Source organism: Gopherus flavomarginatus, chromosome 5 (genome assembly GCF_025201925.1).
Source record: "Gopherus flavomarginatus isolate rGopFla2 chromosome 5, rGopFla2.mat.asm, whole genome shotgun sequence".
NCBI classification, from domain to species: Eukaryota; Metazoa; Chordata; order Testudines; family Testudinidae; genus Gopherus; species Gopherus flavomarginatus.
Window position 1 is genome coordinate 76105964 of NC_066621.1, and position 22404 is coordinate 76128367.

General features: G+C 38.5%; 1 protein-coding gene across 9 annotated transcripts in view; it reads right to left on the minus strand.

Annotated features, from left to right (window-relative positions):
• The window catches only part of SHANK2 (SH3 and multiple ankyrin repeat domains 2), a 698629-nt gene that overhangs the window by 44175 nt on the left and 632050 nt on the right, over positions 1-22404 (minus strand). For 7 of the 9 annotated variants that reach the window (XM_050955213.1, XM_050955215.1, XM_050955212.1 and 4 more), the window contains 2 exons: positions 8389-8524; positions 5190-5270 (listed from right to left, as the gene is read on the minus strand). In XM_050955213.1, coding sequence (XP_050811170.1) covers positions 5190-5270; positions 8389-8524 — 217 coding nt within the window. Of the gene's footprint in view, positions 1-1436; positions 1458-4848; positions 4858-5189; positions 5271-8388; positions 8525-22404 lie in introns of all 9 variants that reach the window. The other 2 variants (XM_050955220.1, XM_050955214.1) reach the window with 2 other exon arrangements.

Here is a 22404-nt window from a genome sequence, read left to right on the forward strand (position 1 = left end):
TGATTAAGTTTGTATTACCTAACTGGAATTTTATGTATGGATGTTAAATATTATCCCTATCTGAAGAGAAATACCAACAGCCTATACCCTCTTCCCTTCAACTAAACAGAAAACAAGCGCACACACACAAAAGTCCCCTCCCCTATAACTAGGGAACATTAATTTTATAGAGTTATCCTACAAAAATGAATGTAAAAATTCTTGATAGTCATATAATGAAAATATATTTGTTGCGATAAAAATCTTAGTCAGAAAATCAGTAACTGTTTATTCCTTCATATTCTGAAGAGACAGTTTCTAAGCAATCTTGTCCTGAGCAAAAAAAATGTACCAGCAGTTGATCTTGCTAGCAGCAGAAAACAGTTTCAACATGAGGGGAGGTCAGGAAAGATTTAAAAAAAATAAAAAAAATAAAAAATGAAGAAAAAAGAAAACGAATTTACTCTGTATTATCCTAACACAATACAGAAGAAATAGTTCACTACTGAAGGGGCATGCTACCTACAAATAAATAATCTTCTCTATCAGCAATCATAACTTTCTTCCACTGATTATAACTATACTGAAGTATCACACAGAGGCTCAGTCAGGATTGAGGCTCTCCCTTGGGTAAGGTGCTGTGCAGACACAAAGACACAGTCCCTGCCCAAGAGAGCTTACAGTCTAAGAAAGTAAGTGATATACAAAGGGTGAGGAAAGGAGGATACAGCTAAACACAAACCAACTTGTATATACATATATTTATTTACATTTTGGTAAAATATTAAAGGTCAATCTATCTGCCCCTCCACCTAGCCATCATTAAGTGGATGACTGCTGTATAGAAATCCCAGCAAATGCGGGTCTCAAGGAGAGATTTAAATGAGAAGAGGGTAGTGGCCTTATGGATCAGTTCATGCATACGGGACAGTGTGGAAGAGGTTATATTAAAAACTGAAATTGTGCAGAGCAGCATTTCTCCAGGTCAGAATTTAAGCTGTGTGTGAAGTCCCTATTTCCTGAGACAGTGTGGTTATGTGAGTAACATTTGACCATTTAAGAGGGCAAGTGAAATCACTGATGTAGGACTACACTGATATCATGTTACTTGCCACTGTTTCTCAGTGATTGCCAGTTAGCACAGTAACTCTGAGGAGATGATATGCAAGGGATTGAGAAAAAATCTGGGACAGAAGAAAAATGGAGGTAGATGGAGGAGAGAAGACAAAGGAAGAAATGAGGGAAATATTTTCAAATGTGTTTTTTTAACTGAAAGTTAGTTCTTTATGTGTTTGCAAGTTATCAGCTAAATAACTAAAAAGATATACAATATTTAATGTACGTTTGACACCATAAAATAAACTGGACCATATGCCAACATTTATAGTTATGCTATTATCTTTCACTATGGAAAGGTGAGAAACAGATTAAACAAGAGACAAAATGCTTCCCCTTACCCTTCTTCTTCCGTACTGAAGCTTGGAAACAGAAAGGGAATGAATTGTAAATCAGTTCTGAAGGTAAGCCCATTTTAAATGCTAAATCCTTGACTGATTTTTGAACACAAACATTTTTCTTCTATTCTTAAGGGGTCAATCTATGCTAACTGTGGATTGTGCATGTATTTTTCAAACCAGTTTAAACAAATATCTTGGCATAGCCCAGTTTATCAGGGTTTATACTTTGACTATATAGAAAATTATTGAATTATAAAACTTAGATACCTTGGCTATGAAGTGTGAGATTTATTTTTTAAAATTAAAAATCATCAATTTAGGCACTTTTACAATATATAAATGGGCTATGAAAATAGGGCATTTAACATCCTTGCAGTTTGGAAGTGGAATGAATTGTAGACAAATTTTATATGCCATTAGTTAATACTTTGGATTAATTTCTTTGTAGAATAAAAGCAACTGCCACTGGTTAGCAGTCGATGGGACACCCATGCACTATTATGGAGAACAGATTAAAAATGTGTCAATAAAAGCAGAAATAGAAGGGGTTCGGAGACAGGCAACAAAAGTGATGGGAGAGACTTCCATATGGAGAGGTTGAAAAGATTAGGACTGTCTAGTTTAGAGAGGAGACTAGAGAAAGGACAGGATAGAGCTATACAATATAATGAATGATATAAAAGGAAGGGAATTCCTTTTTACCCTTTCTTGCTATACAATAACAAGGGAACATTCAATGAAATTAAAAGGCACCACATTTAAAACTGATAAAAGAAAATACATTTGTACATAGCACATAAGTAGTGAGAACTCTTTGCTACAGGACATCATTGAGACTGAGTTTACTAGATTTAGATGAACTACTGTCAACTGTTGATGTTGTCATTATTCACATATATAAATCTAGTATAAATACACACACACACCCCCTCTTGTACTTCAGGACATAAACCAACCTCTGTCCAAGGGGAATTAATAAGAACGTTTCTGTATGAAAGAATTTATGCAGTACTATGCAGCCTTCTAGGGGATAATGTACCTCCGGATTGAGTTTAAACAGTATTCTTTGGGCCAAGGAAGCCTTGAAAATGGAGGGTTTGTTTAGCCCCATCTGGATGAAAGTGTAGGGGAAGACATGCTTTAAAAAAAAATGCAGGTACCTTACTGATTCTCAAAATCGTTTCTGATTAGGATGCCAATAGCCATAAAAGCCTCCACCGTGTGGAGCTAATTAATATCCCCTGGGATAAGTAGGGCTGGGACTCAAGAATGGTCCATCTTTGGGTAGAGAACAGCTCCAGCTACACAACAACAATTTTTTGAGCCAATTACAGCATTGTTCTTTCTTGAAGGAGTTCCTTCCAGTCCTCCTTTGCTAGAAGGATGGTATGATTCCTCTGCTCACATATACATACAGTAACTTCTCACTTAACATTGTAGTTATGTTCCTGAAAAATGCGACTAAGTGAAACGACGTTAAGTGAATCCAATTTCCCCATACAAATTAACGTAAATTTTTTTCACCAGAAAAAAGAAAACCTATATATTATATATACACACAGTATGTGTTTTAAACAATTTAATACTGTTCACAGCTATGAGGACTGTGAAGTGTGGTTATCGTCCCAAGCAGCGAAGAGAGGGGAAAAAAAAAGCCACGATCAGCAGCACTTCGGCAGCTGCTCTACCACCCTGCTTCATTCTTCGGCAGCCAGTCCTTCCCTCCGAGAGGGACTGAAGGACCCGCCACCGAATTGCTGCCGAAGACCCAGGCGTGCCGCCACTTTGCATTGGCTGCCCCAAGCACCTGCTTCCTTCACTGGTGCCTGGAGCTGGCCCTGGCTGCAATGGGCTGCTCTTCCTGCAAGCAGTAGACAAAGTAGGCAGCTGCCAAATGACATTAGAAGGGAGCATTGCACAACAACTTTAAATGAGCATGTTCTCTAATTGATCAGCAATGTAACAATGAAACAATGTTAACCGGGACGACTTTAAGTGTGGAGTTACTGTACTTGGGCTCCCTGTCACTGAGAAAGTGCAAGTATAAACAGCAGTGTACCATAGTGGCAGTGGAGACACCGCTTAGTCATACTGAGTATGTACCTATGGGGTTCAGGAGGGTTTGTACTTTGCACAGCTAAGCCGTGGCTCCACTGTGGCTACCTGTGCTTCTGCAGCAATATTGCTATTTATACTTGTGCTAGCTTGATAAGAGCTAGCAGAAGCATGTGTATGAGAGCAGGGGAATCACACCCCTATCTCATAGTGTAGACATAGGCTACAGTATGACAGTAGAATTGTAAAGAGAGAGATTCCTATATTTCTCCTCAGGCTCCACAGTGACATGGAAGACTTTGGCAGTGGGTGGGTAGGAGGGCTGCCTAAATAATATTTTGCTTATGGCAGATTTGCATGATAAACCAGAATGGTTTCAAATTAAACAATTTTAATTCTCTATGAAGGAAAAAAGTCTCACATTTTAAACCCTGGAGGAAAAACATTGGTAATTAACAGACAATAAAAACTTAGATTCAGATAACTAAGGTTATGACAAAAAATAATCAAAGCTATGAAAATCTGAGATTTGTACAATCACCACACTAGCCTTAACATATAGAGTATAATCCTTGGTTGTAATGTGACCCAGAATAGATAGAGCCCATTTCAGTATCCCTTTCTTGGTCAGAACTCCCACTTAAGGACAGTGAGAGTTTTCATCCCTTAAGGAATGGGTAGTGTCCTTCCTTCCACATAATGTTAGTGCTTTCAAATGTATCACCTTTATTTTTTAATGTGGTTAATTATCCACAAGACTTGACTCCTTTCATTTGAATGATTATGAAACCTATATTGTTAAATTCATGCAGGATCATAGTAAGGAAAGAAGAGACCTAAGAGATGATCAAGTCTATTACTCAGTAAGTGAGTGATATAGTTCCTTTATATAAGACACATCAGATATTTATCCTAGCCAGATAGCTGTATCTAAACATACATTTATTTTTGTCTTTTGCAAATACTGTCAGATCATAACATATTTGATAGTCTAGGCTGATGAAGTACCACTTTTCTCCTGACCCAACAGGAAAAAAAAATTATTTTCTTCCTGTCATGTAGACTTAATCAGAAATCCCAAGCAGTTATACAAATCTACAATATACACCCTACTGCTGGGACACCTACATTTACATCACTTAGAATTAGTGAGCCAAAGATTAAAATGCTCATCACTTTGCATTGCTAAAAGTTAACGGAATATTCTATTAAGTTTGTGTTCAAACAGAAGAGGAGTCAAAGTGATATTAATATATACACATTTTCAGATTAGAGAGTCTAACGAGAACTAGTTGCAGTTGAAGGTGTACTGTTTTAACAACTGTCAACTTTTCAACAATGGCTTCTGGCAACTTACCTTTATCCACTAATGAGAGGCCACAGAAATTTAAAACAAAACAATATTAGATGAACTGAAAGATTAAAAAGCAAGCTAATAAAATATGATACAGCATTATTATGCCAAACTTTGATGATGCATTAAAAAATGTATCAACATTCTCTTGCAGAGCAGTAAAGGCACACATTTAAAAAAAAAACACTCATGCACATCATGCATATTTTGAACTCTCCAGAGATGCAGCATTCCTGAAACTTTTCTATATCATGTATTGTACAGGGTGCAGTTCATTTAAAATAATTTTAAGTTTTCTTTACATCTCCATTATCTCAGCATGCTTGTTAAAAACACTTTCTTACCAAGCTCTTCAAGCTCTGAGGTCATTGACTTAGACCGCAAGGTCAATGCAGTGGTTGGAGCTCGCTTTGGAGGTGGTGGGGCTTTGCATTAAATAGAAGGATATACAGTATAAGTAAATATACATCTCTGAAGCGTTGTATATTCACATATACACTTTTTAGATTCAGCCAAATATCACATGGAATATACACTGATTAGATTTTAAAAAATTATTTCCAATATATTCTTTATAGCAATATCAAATAAATGTACACAGTAATTTCTTTGGAGGCAGGAAACAAAACATTCAGTATGCTTTCTGATGGGCCTAAGAGCTTCTCATAGATTGCATTTCTAACCATTTCTGGCCTTCCTACCAGCTAGTCAAAAAAATCAGCAGGCTTATAATGATATACAGTAGAAATCTTTAAGTTAAGTATTTATACACCTCTATTTTGTAGATGTACCTATCGCATTGTGTACAGACACATGTACAAAAAATAACTTTAAAAAGAGTCTGCCTCACAATAATTTATGTCATCCTTTCAGGCAGTAGCCCAGGGACACAGATATACTTTACACTGTGCCCTTAAGGTCAGCTTTCAGATAGATACATAAATCAGAGTGCACAAGCTAACCTGAGTGGTCATGATAGGAAAAGAGATGGTTCCTCAGGTAGCTAGGAGCCAAATCATGTAGGTCTTTAAAGATTAATGCAAACATTTGGTTTGTACCTATAGACCAGTGCACAGTCTTTGGAACAATGATGTAAAGTTAACACTGCTAGAGAAGTAGAGCATTAGAGTTTTTGCACCACGCGTAGCTTCCAAGTGCTTTTCAAGGAGTGCTACACACTGTAGAGCAAATTAAAATAACCCTATCTGGAGGTCATAAAAGAGAGTCATATATTATAGAGAAACGTTCTTCCATTATGACAAATGTAGATAGGAAAACTGAGGACTTCTGGGGACACCAGGAGCAATCAAGGATCCTGAAGTATATCAAACTATGAAGCACCTTGACAAAGAGTAGCAAACCAAATCAGGGAGACAGACAAAATTCATGCCATACTCTCTAGTTAAACTAGCATCCCATACATCCTATCTGAATTAAGGCTCATTCACCTTACTGTTATCCAAGCTCCTGTCAGACAGACACTGGGAAGGTAAAGACATAGCATTATCCAGACTCTGTGATTAATATATAGCTGTGTCGTGAATATACTAATTGCACAACAGGCCATACTGCCTCACTGTCTCCCCTAGTGCCTTGCAACCAATCTGTTGAGAAGTCTGCACAAGAAAGATGTTTAATGGTCACCTGACCCTTTGTCCATCACCGGGAAGAGATCTTCAGCCACAGAGACCTGGATAGTCTCTGTACAATTATCAAACCAAGACCATGGTTGACAAGGATCAAAGAAATCTGTGACCGCCAGGTGATTCAATTGTTGCCTTTTCATTATATTCTGAATAATCTTGCCCCCCCCAAAAGGGGGATGATAAAGATGTTAATTTGCTAAAAGTCAACATCATTGAGTAGAGGACTACTGACTGCTTGGCTTGAGAAAATCTAGCAACCTCTCCTTCTGCAGTGAAGTGTCAACATTCACAAATTCACATGTTCGCCTTATTTATGGGCAGAAAACATAACCTATGTCAGTATAAAGAAATGCTAGGTGTGTCTAGAATTGCTTTATCTTACTGCTAACATGTTCTATCAATACCATTGTTAAAAATAATGGAACAAAGAGTAGCTGGGTAAGCTTTATTTGGGCTCAGTATATATAATATATATTAAATCTAAATTCCCAGTGGATTATTAAAAAGCAAAGTAAACAGAGTGCAGTGCTTCAAAAGGCATGTCTTTGAACAGAAATGCATTTAGTAGGACTGGTATTCATTTGTTTGATCCTTCCCATTCAAAGACTAGTGCAGGCATGACTAAAAAGTCTGGCCCACAGAATTCAATGTTGATGCAGCTTAGGGGGGAAAGCTGATCTTTAATACATAGGATTACCTCAGGTAGACCTCAGCTGTCAGATCACACTGATCAATATGGAACATCCATGGTAGGAGCAAAGAAGTTAGTGTGTGTCTCACTGTTGTACTGAAGCGGTCAGCAACAATATTCTCTGATTAATACAAATCAGGTGCTTCCAGTGGCTCCTAACAAGTTGCTACTGCAGTTCCTGCTTAAGCAAACTTTGGGTACCCTTGATCAAGTGCAATTACAAAGTAATTTGGAAGATTAAATACCAAAAAAAGAAAGAATACAAATAATTGTCACAATTCTTATGGGTATAGTCTAATTTCAGTACATGGGATGCCACATATCAATCCCCATTAAAACTGAAGGAGTAATATAAACATAAGATTTGTGTTAACTCTAGTTTTAATATGTGGGGTGCTTTTAAATGAAAAAGCTCCTATTTGGTACGAAGATACTACATGATGAAAGTTATTTTGCTATGTTTGAAGTTACATCAAGTCATCCTAAAACATCTGCTCTCTTACTGAAGCAGAAGCTTCTCCCTTCTCCAGAGGTGGTAAGGCGGGTGAGCACAACACCCTTTCCTCTGCTAAAAGCTGAGGGAGAGATCCCCTTCTTCCTTAGCTAGAGTGGTGGTAGCTACCCATCCAGTTTCAATCTATTTTAACCAGTGGGCATCTCGAAATGTATTGCTTTTTTATTAACATGTCAAGCTAAATATTTTAGTGCTTCATTTTCTTATTTTCACAGATGCAATATTTTCAAATGAACTCAAAATTAAAATTCTCATAGGACTTTAATAGGAGCAGCATTGGGCTCAGGCCCAAGCCCAAGTATGTTTTAAAATCCCAGCCTTTTTGCCTATGGCTTTGAGTAAGGGAGAGATTTTTTTGTTCATCTCTCAAATACTCTAACATGTTAAAAAGTCTGAATATAAAATCTTAAAAGCACATTGCAGAATGATCTAGGAAGATGGACTTCAGCAATGAACATGACAAGAATAAACTATATATTTTTCTGCACAGATATACCTATAAATGAAGTCTGGCTCTATCTTCAACAAATGTAAATAGCTTGTAGATTACATAGTAAAATACTGTTGCATATTTAAGATGAGAAATATATTATATAGCAGTCACTAAAATAATGTAGGCTGGAGACTATTTACATCTTGTTGTCCTTAGAGCAGTACTAGAAAAAATTTAGACAGCAAAGAGAAAAATGTACCTTTCTTTCTAGCTGTATCATCTGGATCAAGATTCCTGGTTACTGTTACAACCTTAAGAACTAGGTGATTACCCCCTTGTCGAATCATGTTCACCACCTGCCTGTGGCCAACTTTCACTACATTTTCACTGTTAACCTACAAGAAAAAAAAAAAGACCTTATTTTAGATCAGAATTAGAAAAAAATATTTCAACTCTAAAAATGGGGGGAGCAGCACAGGAAATTACAGAATTTCTATATTTTAAAATAAGGAAAATCCATTACAAAAACGGAAGTCAACTGACATGGCAACAGGAAAAATATAAACTAGATCTTAAAATATATGCACGATTTCTTTATTTCCACTGTTATCCATGAAATCAGAAGGAAGAGATTTGGGTTAGTTCAGAGTTAAATGTCACGTCACTGCTCCCCCTCTCCCACAGAGTACAACAGGCAAAAGGACTGATTTTCTTAAGTTGACTATTTACTTCTACATTACCCACAAATATTATATCTACTGTTTTTTCCTTTATACGCCCAACAGGATATTTCAAGGGTTTTCATTTCTGTTCAGATCCAGGAAATAATTCAATTTCCCCCCTTTGAAGAATTCTGACACTTAACAGGCTCTTTTATTTTATGCTCTTCTCTATTTGCTTTTCAGTGCTCGCCCCTTCCCCAGCTCTGCATGAGCCCAAAATAACAGAAGCACTGAAAGCAGGGCTAGCACAATCCAAAAGCATTTTCACAGAAAAGGAGAGAACAGTAAGTTGCTATTGTGTAACCCTAACCCGTTACAACTACACATATTCTGTGGACATGAACTACAGTTTAGGCTCTGCCACTGACTGTGTATGTGACCTTGGACAAGTCATTTTGCCTACTCTGTGCCTCTGTTTCTGTATTGATAAAATAGAGGATATAGAATACTTATCTTTGGAAAGAACTTTGAGATCTTTGGATGAGAAGTGCAATATTAGTGTAAAATATTATATTGTAAAACTATTGGATCTGTGGTTTTGGAATAAACCTTTAAGATTTATATTTAAGTCACTGTGTTCTATGGCTAGCTGACTATACTGAGCGCCATTGATTTAACCTGGAACTGTCATTAATGAAACTGTACAAAAATTATTCAGCATGTCAAATGACACAATAAATATTGTTCGCCGAGCTTAATAATTAATGAAGCAAAACATTTCACTTAACATCTTTTACAAAATAACCACCACAAAATACAACATACTACTGAACTACCCCTTGTGTGGCATCCAAGATGTGTTACACATGGAGTCATGAATCCACACTGTAAATCTATTAACTGAAGGAAGGTGCTCTCCATCGAATATCCTCTAGCTACTTTGACCACTGTGACAGAACATCTCAAACAATGGCACAGCTTCAGTTCATTTCTACATATGGCCAAATAGTAACGTGCTCGAGACACTATTTTCTTTTACTGTCGTCCGTATCTACTGATTTTCCCCCACCCCTTAAACTTGCCTAATATCAAATAGCAATTTTTATACACCAAGAAAAGATGCAATTGGAGTACTATTAAGTCCTAGACTATTTAAGTTAGTTCAGCTTACTCATTATTAACTGACGACAAGCAGCTGAACTCATATTACTAATACTTACGTCAGAGCAGGATAGGAAGAAACTACATGTCACATTGGTCTTGGAAAGTATGTGCACAGAGAGCCCTTTCTGCCTCCTCTACCCTGCTGTTTGAGCAGTATTTAGGTGATGAACTGAGTATGAACCTACAAATCATTCAGGACACCACAAACACAGGAACTGCCTGATTGGATCAGAGCTGAAGTCCTTCTAGTCCACAATCATCTTGCCAATAATGGCAAGCACCAGATGCTGGGGTGGGGGGAGGGGAGTGCAAGAACCCCACAGGTGGTAGCTGTGGGACAACCTGCCTCCACCACTAGATCTCTTATTTAGAGACCAGTTTAAGCTATGCATACACCCTCCAAAATGTTATCATTAACTATTTTATCTATCTAGTTATCCACTTGAATTTTGCCAAGTTCTTGGCCTCAGTGACTTCTTGTGGCAATATGTTCACAGGTTAATTATGAATGTATCACCTTTTAACATAACTGAATATCCTGTTCTTGTGTTGTGAGACTGGAAGAATAGAAGTTTTTGATCTACCTCCTCTATACCATGTATCATTTTATGTACTTTTAACATGTCCTCTCTTACTTGTCTCCTTTAAATCCCAATCTCTTCAATGTCTTTTCTTATGAGAATGTTTTCATGCCCCTAAACTCTCACATTTTTCTGAATCTTCTCTAATTCTGCAATATCCTTTTGGAGATGAGGTGACGAGTACTGCACACAGTATTCCAGATGAGGCTGCACCCCTAATTTATTTAGCCAAACAAGAACAAAATGCTGTTTTTCCCCCACCATTTTGATTTATTTTTGTAGTACATAGTCCTGGAGCCTCGATATTGTCATTCTGTGTGGCTTTCTGCAACATAAACAGTCTATCCTGACTCATTTTAAAAATGAATGGCACCATCTTTAGTTTACATTAGCATTAGAAAAATGATGTTGACAACTTGACTTGTGATCTTTTAATTGTTTCTAAGTTATAATGTTGACATCAAGCACTGTCATAAACAGATAGCTAAGGGTTAACACAGGGAACCAAACACCTGACCAGAGGACCAATCAGGAAACAAGACTTTTTCAAATCTGGGTGGAGGGAAGTTTTGGGTGTGAGTTCTTTGTCTTGGGTCTGACCCTCTCGGCTCTGAGAGTGATTTTTCTATCTCCTGGCTTTCTAATCTTCTGTTTCCAAGTTGTAAGTACAAGGATAGTAAGACAATAGGTTTATATTGTTTTCTTTTGTATTTACATGTGTGTAGTTGCTGGAGTGTTTTGAATTGTATTCTTTTTGGATAAGGCTGTTTATTCATTTTTTCCCTTTAAGCAACTGACCCTGTATATTGTCACCTTGATACAGAGACTATATATTATGTCCTTTTTCACTTTTTTTATATAAAGCTTTCTTTTTAAGACCTTTTGGAGTTTTTCTTTAGTGGGGACTCCAGGGAATTGAGTCTGCAGCTCACCAGGGAATTGGTGGGAGGAAGAAGTCAGGGGGAAAATCTCTTTGTGTTAGGTTTACTAAGCCTGACTTTGCATACCCTCTGGTTAAGGGGGGAAAAGAGATTAGCTCTCTCGGTACTTGTGTTTCCAGGACTGGAAACAGGGAGGGTAGAATCCCTTTGTTTAGATTCACGGAGCTTGCTTCTGTATATCTCACCAGGAACCCAGGGAGGGAACACCTGGAGGGGAGGAGGGGGAAGGGAAATGGTTTATTCCCCTTTGTTGTGAGACTCAAGGAATCTGAGTCTTGGGGTCCCCCAGGGAAGGGTTTGGGGAGACCACAGTGAGCTAGGCACTGTATAATTCTTAGCTGGTGGCAGCGATACCAGGTTCAAGCTGGTAACTAAGCTTGGAGGTTTTCATGCTAACACCCATATTTTGGACCCTAAGGTCCAGATCTGGGAAAAAATGTTATGACAAGCACCAAGACTGTTTTGCCTGCTAATGGCAATTTCAGGCTGAGAAGATAGCCAATAAGAGATCCTTAAAATGGAAACCGTTTACAGTATTCATCAGCAAATGGAGACAGGCAAATGTGGTAAAAGAGACAAAATTGCAGACTCCTCTATGCACATACATTTTGTAATTATCATTAACAGATCAACATTCAAGGCCTAATAGAATTTATACAGAAACAAATGCCAATTCTTAAAAATACAAATCAGGATGGATGAAAATCGATAGTTTAAAAAAATCAGATGTTTAATTTAAGTTAAATGTAGGTTTATTAAAGCCAATTATATTTGAAATTGACATCCTATTAAGATTTAAGCTTGTTATAAAATATTAAAATAATTTAAACTGAATACAAAAATATTAAGCAGTACATGTTTGCTGCCAAGTCCACAGGTCTACGTTAACGCGAACTAGGCACTTTTCAGTTCATGCTAGCAGGGTGTACACAGGGCAGTTATAACCCAACACTTAAGTGTGCACTGCAGCTCAGACTCCTGTAATCTGCACTGCAGAGCTTTGCAGACAAGCCCAAAACCCACCACAAGGGAACCACATAATATAGAGTTGACATCCCTTGAGGGATGCCAAAATTTAGTCTTGTAGCATTAAACTTTAGGAAGGATGATTTTAACAACGGCAATTAAGAACTCAGAACAACATACTTTTCAGAATTTGACAATAAACTAGACATTCAGGACTGACCACGTATTTACTAAGCCAATCCTCTCACTAGTCATCTCTGTATAAAACCTTTATATGGTTTCATTACTATATGTTTAAAACTCATCTTCCATATATTAAATCATTGGAAACAACCAAAAGTTATGGTATTAAGTGGGAAATCATGAATTTTGGAAAGCTTGAAATTGTATTGGTGCGGGTAGCAATAACTTCATTACACTCCAAATAACTATTTTAAATGTCCATACGTGCAGAATTTCAACTCCACATAAAAATGAAAATTACATTAAACAATGCATTTAAATAGAGAGGAGTTGGGAGAAGCCTGCACATCAGTTGGGAATTAGGTTCTCACTTTTTATTCAGAATATAGAGAGTCACAGAGTTTGAGGCCAGAAGGAATCATCAGATCATCTAATCTGACCTCCTCTATAACACAGGGTATTAAATTTCATCCAGGTAGCCTTGTATTGAGCAGGAGGCTCCAGGCACCAGCATCGCAAGCAGGTGCTTGGGGCGGCAATCTACAAGGGGCGGCAGTCCACTGTTTTTGCCTCCCCAAGCAGCGTGCCGAATTGCTGCCGCGGACGGCGGGGGCAGTCCGTGTGCTGTTAGGGCGGCACGTGCGTTTCTGCGGCGGCGGCAATTCAGCGGCAGCTTCTATGTTCAGCAGACTGCGGCAGCGCAGCTTATGTCTTCCGGATGAAGACAGAAGCCACTGCTGAACTGCCACCGAAACACGTGTGCCGCCCTAACGGAACACAGACTGCTCCCACCATCCGTGGCGGCAATTCGGCACGCTGCTTGGGGCGGCAAAAACAGTGGACTGGCCCTGGTATTGAGCCCAGGTTTTTGTATGTGACAAAAGCATAAGCCTTTAATGCCCCAGAGGGACTTGCCTTGCCCTTCCTGATCAGTTTTTGATATCACCAGTGTCAAGATACCCGATTGCTCACCCTGTTTTAGTTCTCTAAGATCCAAGGACCTATCTGAAGTATCAGTTTCTAATCCAGGCACCAGTTCACATGCTGGCTGCAGTATTTTTTTTTTTTTTTTTTTTTTTTTTTTAAAGAGATGACTGAAGGAACATGACAAAAGCTGCTATAAAATTCCTTACACCTTCCAAGCATCTGGTATTGGCTGATGTATCTGAGACAGGGTATTAATTTAGCTACACCACTGGCATCTGGTAGGGTAACTCTTAGGTTCCTAAATATATTTTATGAAACAGAATGAATCTTTTACTGCCTAAGAAACTCCCATTATTAAACAATTCAACAAGCAAATTACTCCATTACAGAACACAAGTATTTCTAATTAGAATCTATATGTTGCATTTACTATTTTTAAAATTTGGAGTTATTTCTTTTAAAAGAGTCAAAGTCAGTACTGATTAGAAGACACCCCCTCATGTTTTCAGAAAAAAGTTTGAGTTACAGTAAATCAACAGAATATTAATGAAATATATGCACACTTTACTATAAAAAGTGATAAATGGCACCATCTGTTGGCATATCATTATGGGCAATGATGTTATTTAACATTTGGAGCAGGAACAAATTTATACAAGGAATATTTTTCAAAAACTGTCTCAGACTCAGTGTATTATTGAATGTGTACAATGGGTTTATTAAAGAGGCACAGATACATGACATTAAAAAGATGTTGAAACAAAGAATTTTTATTACAAGAACAAAGATGTTGAAAGGAGGCATGAGGGTACTTTGCTTCTAGAAAGCAGTGGAAGCATATGGTGTGGTTAAACCAGAGCAGAACCAACCAACTGGTGTCTCACATCCATTATCAACACCACCACCCTACTGGGGAGACCTTGTAGACTCTAGATTATAAATAAAAGGTACCAAATGACAAAACTCCATTGACTTCAATGAGACCAAGATTTCATGCCTGATTTTCTGTTGTACTGCAGCTTCTGCAGCCATTTATGCCAGTGCAGTGAATGCAAAGTGAATGTAAACAGGATCAAATCAGAATGGTGGTGTTTTACACCCACTTTCCTCTGGTGTACACAACAGAAAATCGGTGTAAAACATTGTTCATCATGGATGAAAATGGACTACTTTCCAACTATCACACAATAATACTACTATTTAATTGTACAGGCTTTAATACAACAAATATGCAGTGCTATTATCTGAATAGTACTTCTGCCAAAAAATATCTGCATCAACTCTGCCCAATAGTTTTAATTTGATATTATTCCTGTAGGACTTCTGCAGGTATAAGTAATTTGGCAACAGTGCTTCTTTGCTTCTCTATGAAAGCCTTTTCAATGAATAATCCAAGACGACTACTGCATTTCTCCAACTTGTTCTTTAAAATCTGACTGAAGAAGGTAATTGTTATAATCAATGAAGTACTTAAATGTATATTTCACCTGTGCCAATTCCTTTAATGGCATAGAAACTCTAACAGAGTGGATTAAAAGATGGATCTTGGTATTAAATATAATTATGTTATCTGAAATATAACAAACGTGGTTTTCATCTTGAAGTTTCACTTGTTTAAAAAAATCCTGTATAAAATGATTATGTTGTTTTCAAATTCAGTGTATTTGCTGGCTGTGCATTTTGTACAAAAAAATTAAGCAACAGTCATGAGGCAAACACACACTTTTGGGTTTATTAAAGACAAACACATTATTTTGAATTTGTATATATCAGTACTGATTTCAAATGTGCACAATAAACATGTGGGTTCTCCAGAGGCGAAGACTACTATTGGATATGAAAGCTTTGGCTTTTAACAATGACTGAAGACAGTAATTGAAGATGCGGATGATAGTTTGATGGAGTGCTATAAGACACTGTTCAACAACAGTAGACACATATTACAACAAATTAGCTTCACTAATAGAAAAGTAGAACCATGCATTTCCACAGGAATATAATATGTATATGGCCATGTATCACCTACCATTAAGGCATCCATCCTACTGTATCATTTTGGGCATACTTCTGCTTTCAAGTACACAGTGAAAACTCAGACTAAACTTAAATTTAGGAAAGAAAGGTATACATACAGTGCTGCCCTTTACATTTGTCATTTGCTTTAGATAATTAAAGTACTGGAGGGGAGTGGCTGATCAAAACACAAGATGGTGCTATGGACTAGCCACGCTATGATGGGTATGTACCTTAACCATTAGGCTATTGGATGTTCCCAGGTGGGTCTTTCTCAATCTCTCCTGTTGAAGCTGGTCCACTTTCTATAACATTCCTGCGTAGTCACCAGGCCAGAGAAAGAGAGGGAGAGAGAAAATGACTCGAGCCTGGTGGTTCAGGCACTCACCTGGGAGGTGGGATAACCCATGCGATATCCCCCAGCTCCATGAATAATTCCTTTTATAAAATGGAACACTTCAACGGGAAAGACAGAGTTGCAACCCATTGCCTGGTGGTAAGTGCACTCACTTGGGGGTGGGGAGATGTAGATTCAAATCCCTCCTCCAGAGTGAGGATTCAAACATGCGTCTCCCACATCCCAGCTGAATGCCTTAACTACTGGGTATAAGTGGGCAACACCACCACCACCATTTTGTGACTACAGCCCTTTTCTTTTCTTTCCTTTTTTTTTTTTTTTTTTTAAAATACCCAAGATGAAGTGTTCCATTCAACAGAAATACATTTTTGCAGTTTGCCAAATTTTTTTTTATTTTGATTCAACTCAAACCAATTAAAAAAATCAGACCTGCCAGCTAACTGAAAAAATCAGTTGTTTGCACAGTTATTTGCATAAGGATAACATTATGTAGGGCCTCCTAAGGGACAGCAGCCTGAATATGCATCAATAAAAGAGGGGGCCAATGGTCAGATTTTAGCCATGGCAGTGAGGCAGACTAACGACAACCATAAAAAGAACAAGCCAGTTATTTAATTTATAACCATCAGATGCAACAACTGCTCCCAAACACTGAAAATTACCGCAATGCCTAAAAGCTGAATCTACTTCAAAAATGAAGTAAAATATGGAATTGACCCAGAGAATGCTGCAAAGCCAGTTTTTGTGGATTTAATATTAAACACAAACACACACACACACACACACACACACACACACACACACACACACACACACAGAGACAGTTGTTTTGCTTGCCCCAAATGTGGCTTTTTCATGCGATGTACTCTTCATGCTAGATGGGGAGATTTGATTATCGTTAAACATACATCATCCCACATAAAGTAGCTCTAGTAGAGCACCATTATTTTCCCCTTTCCAACAAGATTAGGCTATAAACAGACTTGCCAAGATCTGAATAGCGCTACTGGATTTACATGCGGATTTTGGTACATCGTACTGTGCGAGCCAAGCCACTGAAATTAATCAATGATTTCCTGTGTGGTAGTCCAAACATTAAAACATGGTAACAGTGGCACATAAAATATGTAACCACTTCAGCATGTCTGACAAGTTTACACAAATACTGACTGAGCTGCAGCAGAAGCATAAGAAACATCATCTGAAGTAGATGGTTCCTCATTGGAACTCAACTTCTAATATGCTCGAGCAACTCTTGAAGTAAGAGACCATTTATGCCTGGGCAGGCAAGCAGGAAAAAACCTTTGGTAAGGCAGCTGATATCCTGATCTCCAAAATGTATCTCTTAAATTACACACACACACACACACACACACACACACACACAGTGTCACGATTACCAGTTCCATACATGCTGTTTACTTGAAATGACAGTTTCAAGTATTTTTCGATTTAGAAACAAACACTGGTGAGACACAGAACTTGACATTTGGAAACTCAAATCAGAAATTTGTTTTCTCAATGATTTTTATACCAGCACACTTGCTCACTGCTTTGTTATTGGATAGCTCATAAATGCTATGTTTCTGGATTGAATTTATGGAGGTTTCTTCAAAGAAAAAAGTAATGAAATGTTTACAACATTTGGGAAAATAATACATTCAGAAATTACAGGGAACACTATGAAGTCCATCAAGTATTACACTATACTTCTAACTTTTTGGGGGAGGAGCTAAGATACAATGGTGGCAGGATACAGTACAAATCCCTAATATATAGGAAAATATATCTTATTTAGATCAAAAGATTTTAAATAATGAATTTTTAAGACCCTTTTGGACACCAGTTTATCTGTTTAAATGCTGTGAACTTTCCACTGAAACTAAGCAACAAAGATTTGTCTTGAGCCTTAAACTATTACGATACGATTATGTTCTAGAAAGTAAAGTTAGAGGCAATTCCTCCCCCTCTCTTCTCTCCATTACACTATCCCCCCAAACCCTTCCCCAATGACCATTATACCTATTTTTTCAAACAGATGGGAAGATACAACCAGTGTTCTTTGCTTAGTAATGTGATTTATGTATTGAAGAACAAGACTAGCAGCTGAAGTTTTCTGGGGAGGATCACATGCAGCCTATAAGATGCTTAAGTATGCCTTACTTATATCTCTTTGAAGCTGTCTTGAGGTCACTGGTATTAAATTAATTGCTGTTTCTCAAGTGAGAGATGTTAGGACAGTGTAAATATTATTCAGAGGCTTGCATGTTAGAAGTTTAACCCCTGATTTACTGACACAAAAACTCTTGAGTTGTATGAGACAATACCATTACACAGATATCCATCATGTTTATAAATAGAAATGTGCAGTAACACACGTGTCTCAAACTGCAGAAATAATTCTGCATTCTGTGTACAATTTCTATTCCATTAATGGCCTATGAGAAATGTGCTCTAGTCTGTTAAAATCTACGACAGCCTGATAAAAAATAAAATAAAATAAAAAAAATCAATTGGCTCATTATGTATACCATATAATGACAAATGAGGAAAATCCTAGAAGGCCAAATATATCACATTATGCAATGTGACATGCTCAGGGATAAGTGTGTCTAGCAGTAACGTAACAAATGTTTTGCAGAACATTACGTACAGCCAGTTAGTAATTAACTTACTGGATTTCTAAAAGTTTTGAATCATTCTTTGGCGTGGTCTACGCTACAAAGTTAGCTTGACATAAGCCACCTTGTGTTGATTTAGTTCTGCATGTAGCTACACTTAAATTTATCTCCCATCGATGCAAGTGCCCCATTATGCCAACTCAGTAACACCAGCTCCCTGAGTGGCACTGAGCCATGGTCGACATACAGAGGTCGATGCAGCACGAGTGTGGACACTGCGTTACCTATGTTGACCCTAAAAGGCCTCCAGCAGCTGTCCCATAATGCCTGACACAAATTGCTCTGGTCACAACAGTGAACTCTACTGCCCAAGGGTCATGTAGACACCAAGCCCTCCCTTGCCCTTTAAAACCCTGTGAATTTTTGAAATGCCTTTTCCTGGTCATCCAGCTTGGTGAGCACATCTCTATCTGCTCTCCATTGTTGTGTGCAAATGCCCAGCTGACCATGCTGGCTACACACTCCAGACTCACTCTGGCTTGGTATAGAGAGAAGATATTGGATCTCCTGCACCCGTGAGGAGAAGAGGCTATGCGGGCACAACTCTGAGCCAGTGTTCCTGTGGCATCTACAAGCAGATTGATCGGGACATGCAGGAGGAATAGGACAGGGACCAGCAGCAGTGCCACGGGAAAGCCAAGGGACTGCAGCAGGCATACCAGAAGGCCAGGGAGGCCAACAATCGTTCCAGTTCTGAGCCACAGACCTGCTGCTTTCATAAAGACTTACATGCCACACTTGGCCGAGACCCCACCTCCACCCCACACATCACTGTCAATACCTTTCAGAGGAGCCACAGTCACAAGCCTTTGCCGTGAACAGCAAAAAGGAGCTGGTGTATGAGGAAGAGTATGGTGGATAGGTGACTGGGGGTTCACCTGTGCTGTGAGCCAGGACTTATTTTTGAGTCCAACCAGTGCCTGCAGTCGAGCACCGGTGAGCCTGAAGCTGGGGAAGTAACCTTGGGAAATTTATTTACACACTTAACCATTACAGTGATGGTGACCCCCAACTTATCAGGACAAAGCTTTCAAATTTTCATTAATTTACTTATATCAGAGGAGGTAGCAGTACAACAAAGAAAGGTAGCATTGCTATCTGCTTTCCATTACCCCTTTAGAGTTAGGCAGGGTGGCCACGTGGAGCAGTTTCTTTATGTACGCAAGGATATCCCTTGAATCCTGAGACATCTTAATGCAACTTCGATTGAGGTAAACTGCAATCCTCTGCGAAAGGTTTCTAAGGATGCCTGCCTTATTTCTTCCTCCACAGTAGAACACTTTCCCACCCCAATCGCCAATAACTTTGATAGCTTTTATACTGCAATGGTGCCTATCAGCCTACAGGTATGGGCGACTTTGGGATGCCAGCAGTAGCTGTGCTCTCTCTGCCTTTGTTATCCTCAGGAGTGTGATACCAGCTAAAACCACCATCACCTGTCAAAATGGAGCCAGTATTCAGCCAGTGTCCTATACTCAGTTTAATGCAACTGAGCAATTCCTTTCTCATGTCCCTCTCTCCTGGTGGGTCATACTCATCATGGCTTGAGCTGAGATTGGCACTGGGTATCAGGAACTCCAAAGCTGAAGTGCCAATAAGTGTCTTGTTTAACATTTTAGGGGAACAAGGGAAGGGGGGAGGAAGTTCTGAATCTTAAGATTCACTTTCCATTCCTTTTATATGACAATACCGCTTCTCTGTGTTATTTGTACCTGCGGCAGTTGCGGCCTTGAGCTTCACACCCTCAACCCCAACGGAACAGCTAAGCCAAATAAGGAGGGGGGAAAAAAAAAAAAAAGAGGACACAGGAAGTCATTCTGTGAGATCCTGCAAGCCAATGCTGCAGCAGACCTTGAACAGAGTGCCTGGAGAATGAATATTGCAGACTTCTGGAGAAGGATAGGACAAGTTTCTACAATGTGATCGCCACTTGTTTCTCCACTATCAGTGCAGCTCTCAGTTTGGTATTCCTGTGTTTGATGGTTGGGGCAAGCTCAGATAGATAGATCCAGGAATGTGCCCTTTCACATCCGAGAGTTCAGCAGCCACTGCTCATCATCCCAAACCTGCATTATGATGCAATTGCACCTGTCAGTGCTTGTTTCTCAGGTCCTCCACCACCTTCAGCTGCTCAATGAATGTCACCAAAAACTTTGAATTGGTCCTCAGTATGTCCCACTGCAAACTGACCACCAGGAAATCATCATGTTCCCCAGGGTTTTTCTTGCAGCTCTGCAAATACCAGAGAATCAGGTGTCCTGTGTTTGCAACACTCACAATAATAGCGCAGAGCCTCCATGCCTCTGTCAGAGATGGCAGACAACAAGTAGTCTCACAAGTGGGTTTGTGGGAAATTGAAATAGGTGAAAAAATTATGGGATGAAGAAAGTTGCACTATGGGAAGTTGACTTTTTGCTCCCAGTCACCCCTGAAAGATTTGTTTTAGCTCCACCATGCATTGCCAAAACTTTCAAATGATAGTATGCTTAACAATGCCAGGCTGCACACTGGGATGCTTACTGATGGCACACTGTACTCGACACAAGCACTCCTGGTGATTACGCACAACACTGATGCATGGAGCTAAGTATACATGTGCATAAGTGCTATGCTAACTGTGGTGCCTGAATGCTGACGCAACTTGTTTCAGCAAAACTTTTAGTGTAGACATGACCTTATTTTGTTAGTGTCATTTTCATGCAGCCCTCAGAAAAGATTGATAAAGTGAATAAACTGGTGAATAAGTTAGATATTTTCCACTTGGTGGAACATTTTATTCAAACATGTATTTATATTGTATGGACACATGCATATACTTGTACATTCGTGGGTGTTGGAAAGAGATATATAATGGCCAAAAAAGAGAGTCCTGTTCTTTGCAGTATGGATATTAGAATTTGTTCAGATTCACTTTGTGGTCTTTCATTCAGATTATTCCTGAGATCACTACCCACCCCCCCCTTTGGCATATGTAAATTTGCAACAGCAGCACCAGATCCTGTTGAAATACTGGAAAAGGTTTAAGACACAAATATGTTTGAGGACAGCTGAGGGGGATAAAGGGAGTTAGTTTCTATGTGTAACAGGGAAGTTTTTACAGGAGGGTAGACATCTTTTGAAATTTCCTGGCTGGATTGCATAATTTTCAAAGATCTCAGGATACATACTGAAAAGTGTATCAACCTTAATGGAAGAGTCCTATAGAATGTAATAGAAAATGATAGCTTTTCTATAATCTTCTTTTCACCATTCTTTAGAATTATGCATCAAGAAAAATCTCTACTGCATTCTGTGGGACAGTTGTACAAAACTACAGAAAAAACCATAAGGTCTCCATGTTCTTAGAGAAATTTCATCCCTATTCAATTCTCAATCCTAACTGCCATAAGGAAACCAACAAAAACAGATAAATCACTGACTTAAGAATTACACTTCTATGTGAACACTTGGAGATAAAATAATTTAGAAAATCCTGTATTGGACCTAGGTTTTTCTGAGAACAATCAAGCTCCTAATTATCAGCACAAATCAGTAAGAAGGGAGGAAACATATACAGACTAATACTTCTTAAAAATCTCATCTTCTCATTCAATGGTTGCTCCTAACCCTAACGTTAAAAGCTGCTTCTTCTTGTGATCAGTTTAGGAGAAAATGAGATCAATATTTTAGGACACATGGGCAATCGGAATAACAACGTACCTCCTTTTCCAACATTTTCTTTAGGACTAAAGTTCTAAAAACTTTTTTCTCTAAAGAATTTATATTTTCTGTATATTCAAATGAAAAAAGGGTCTTCTTT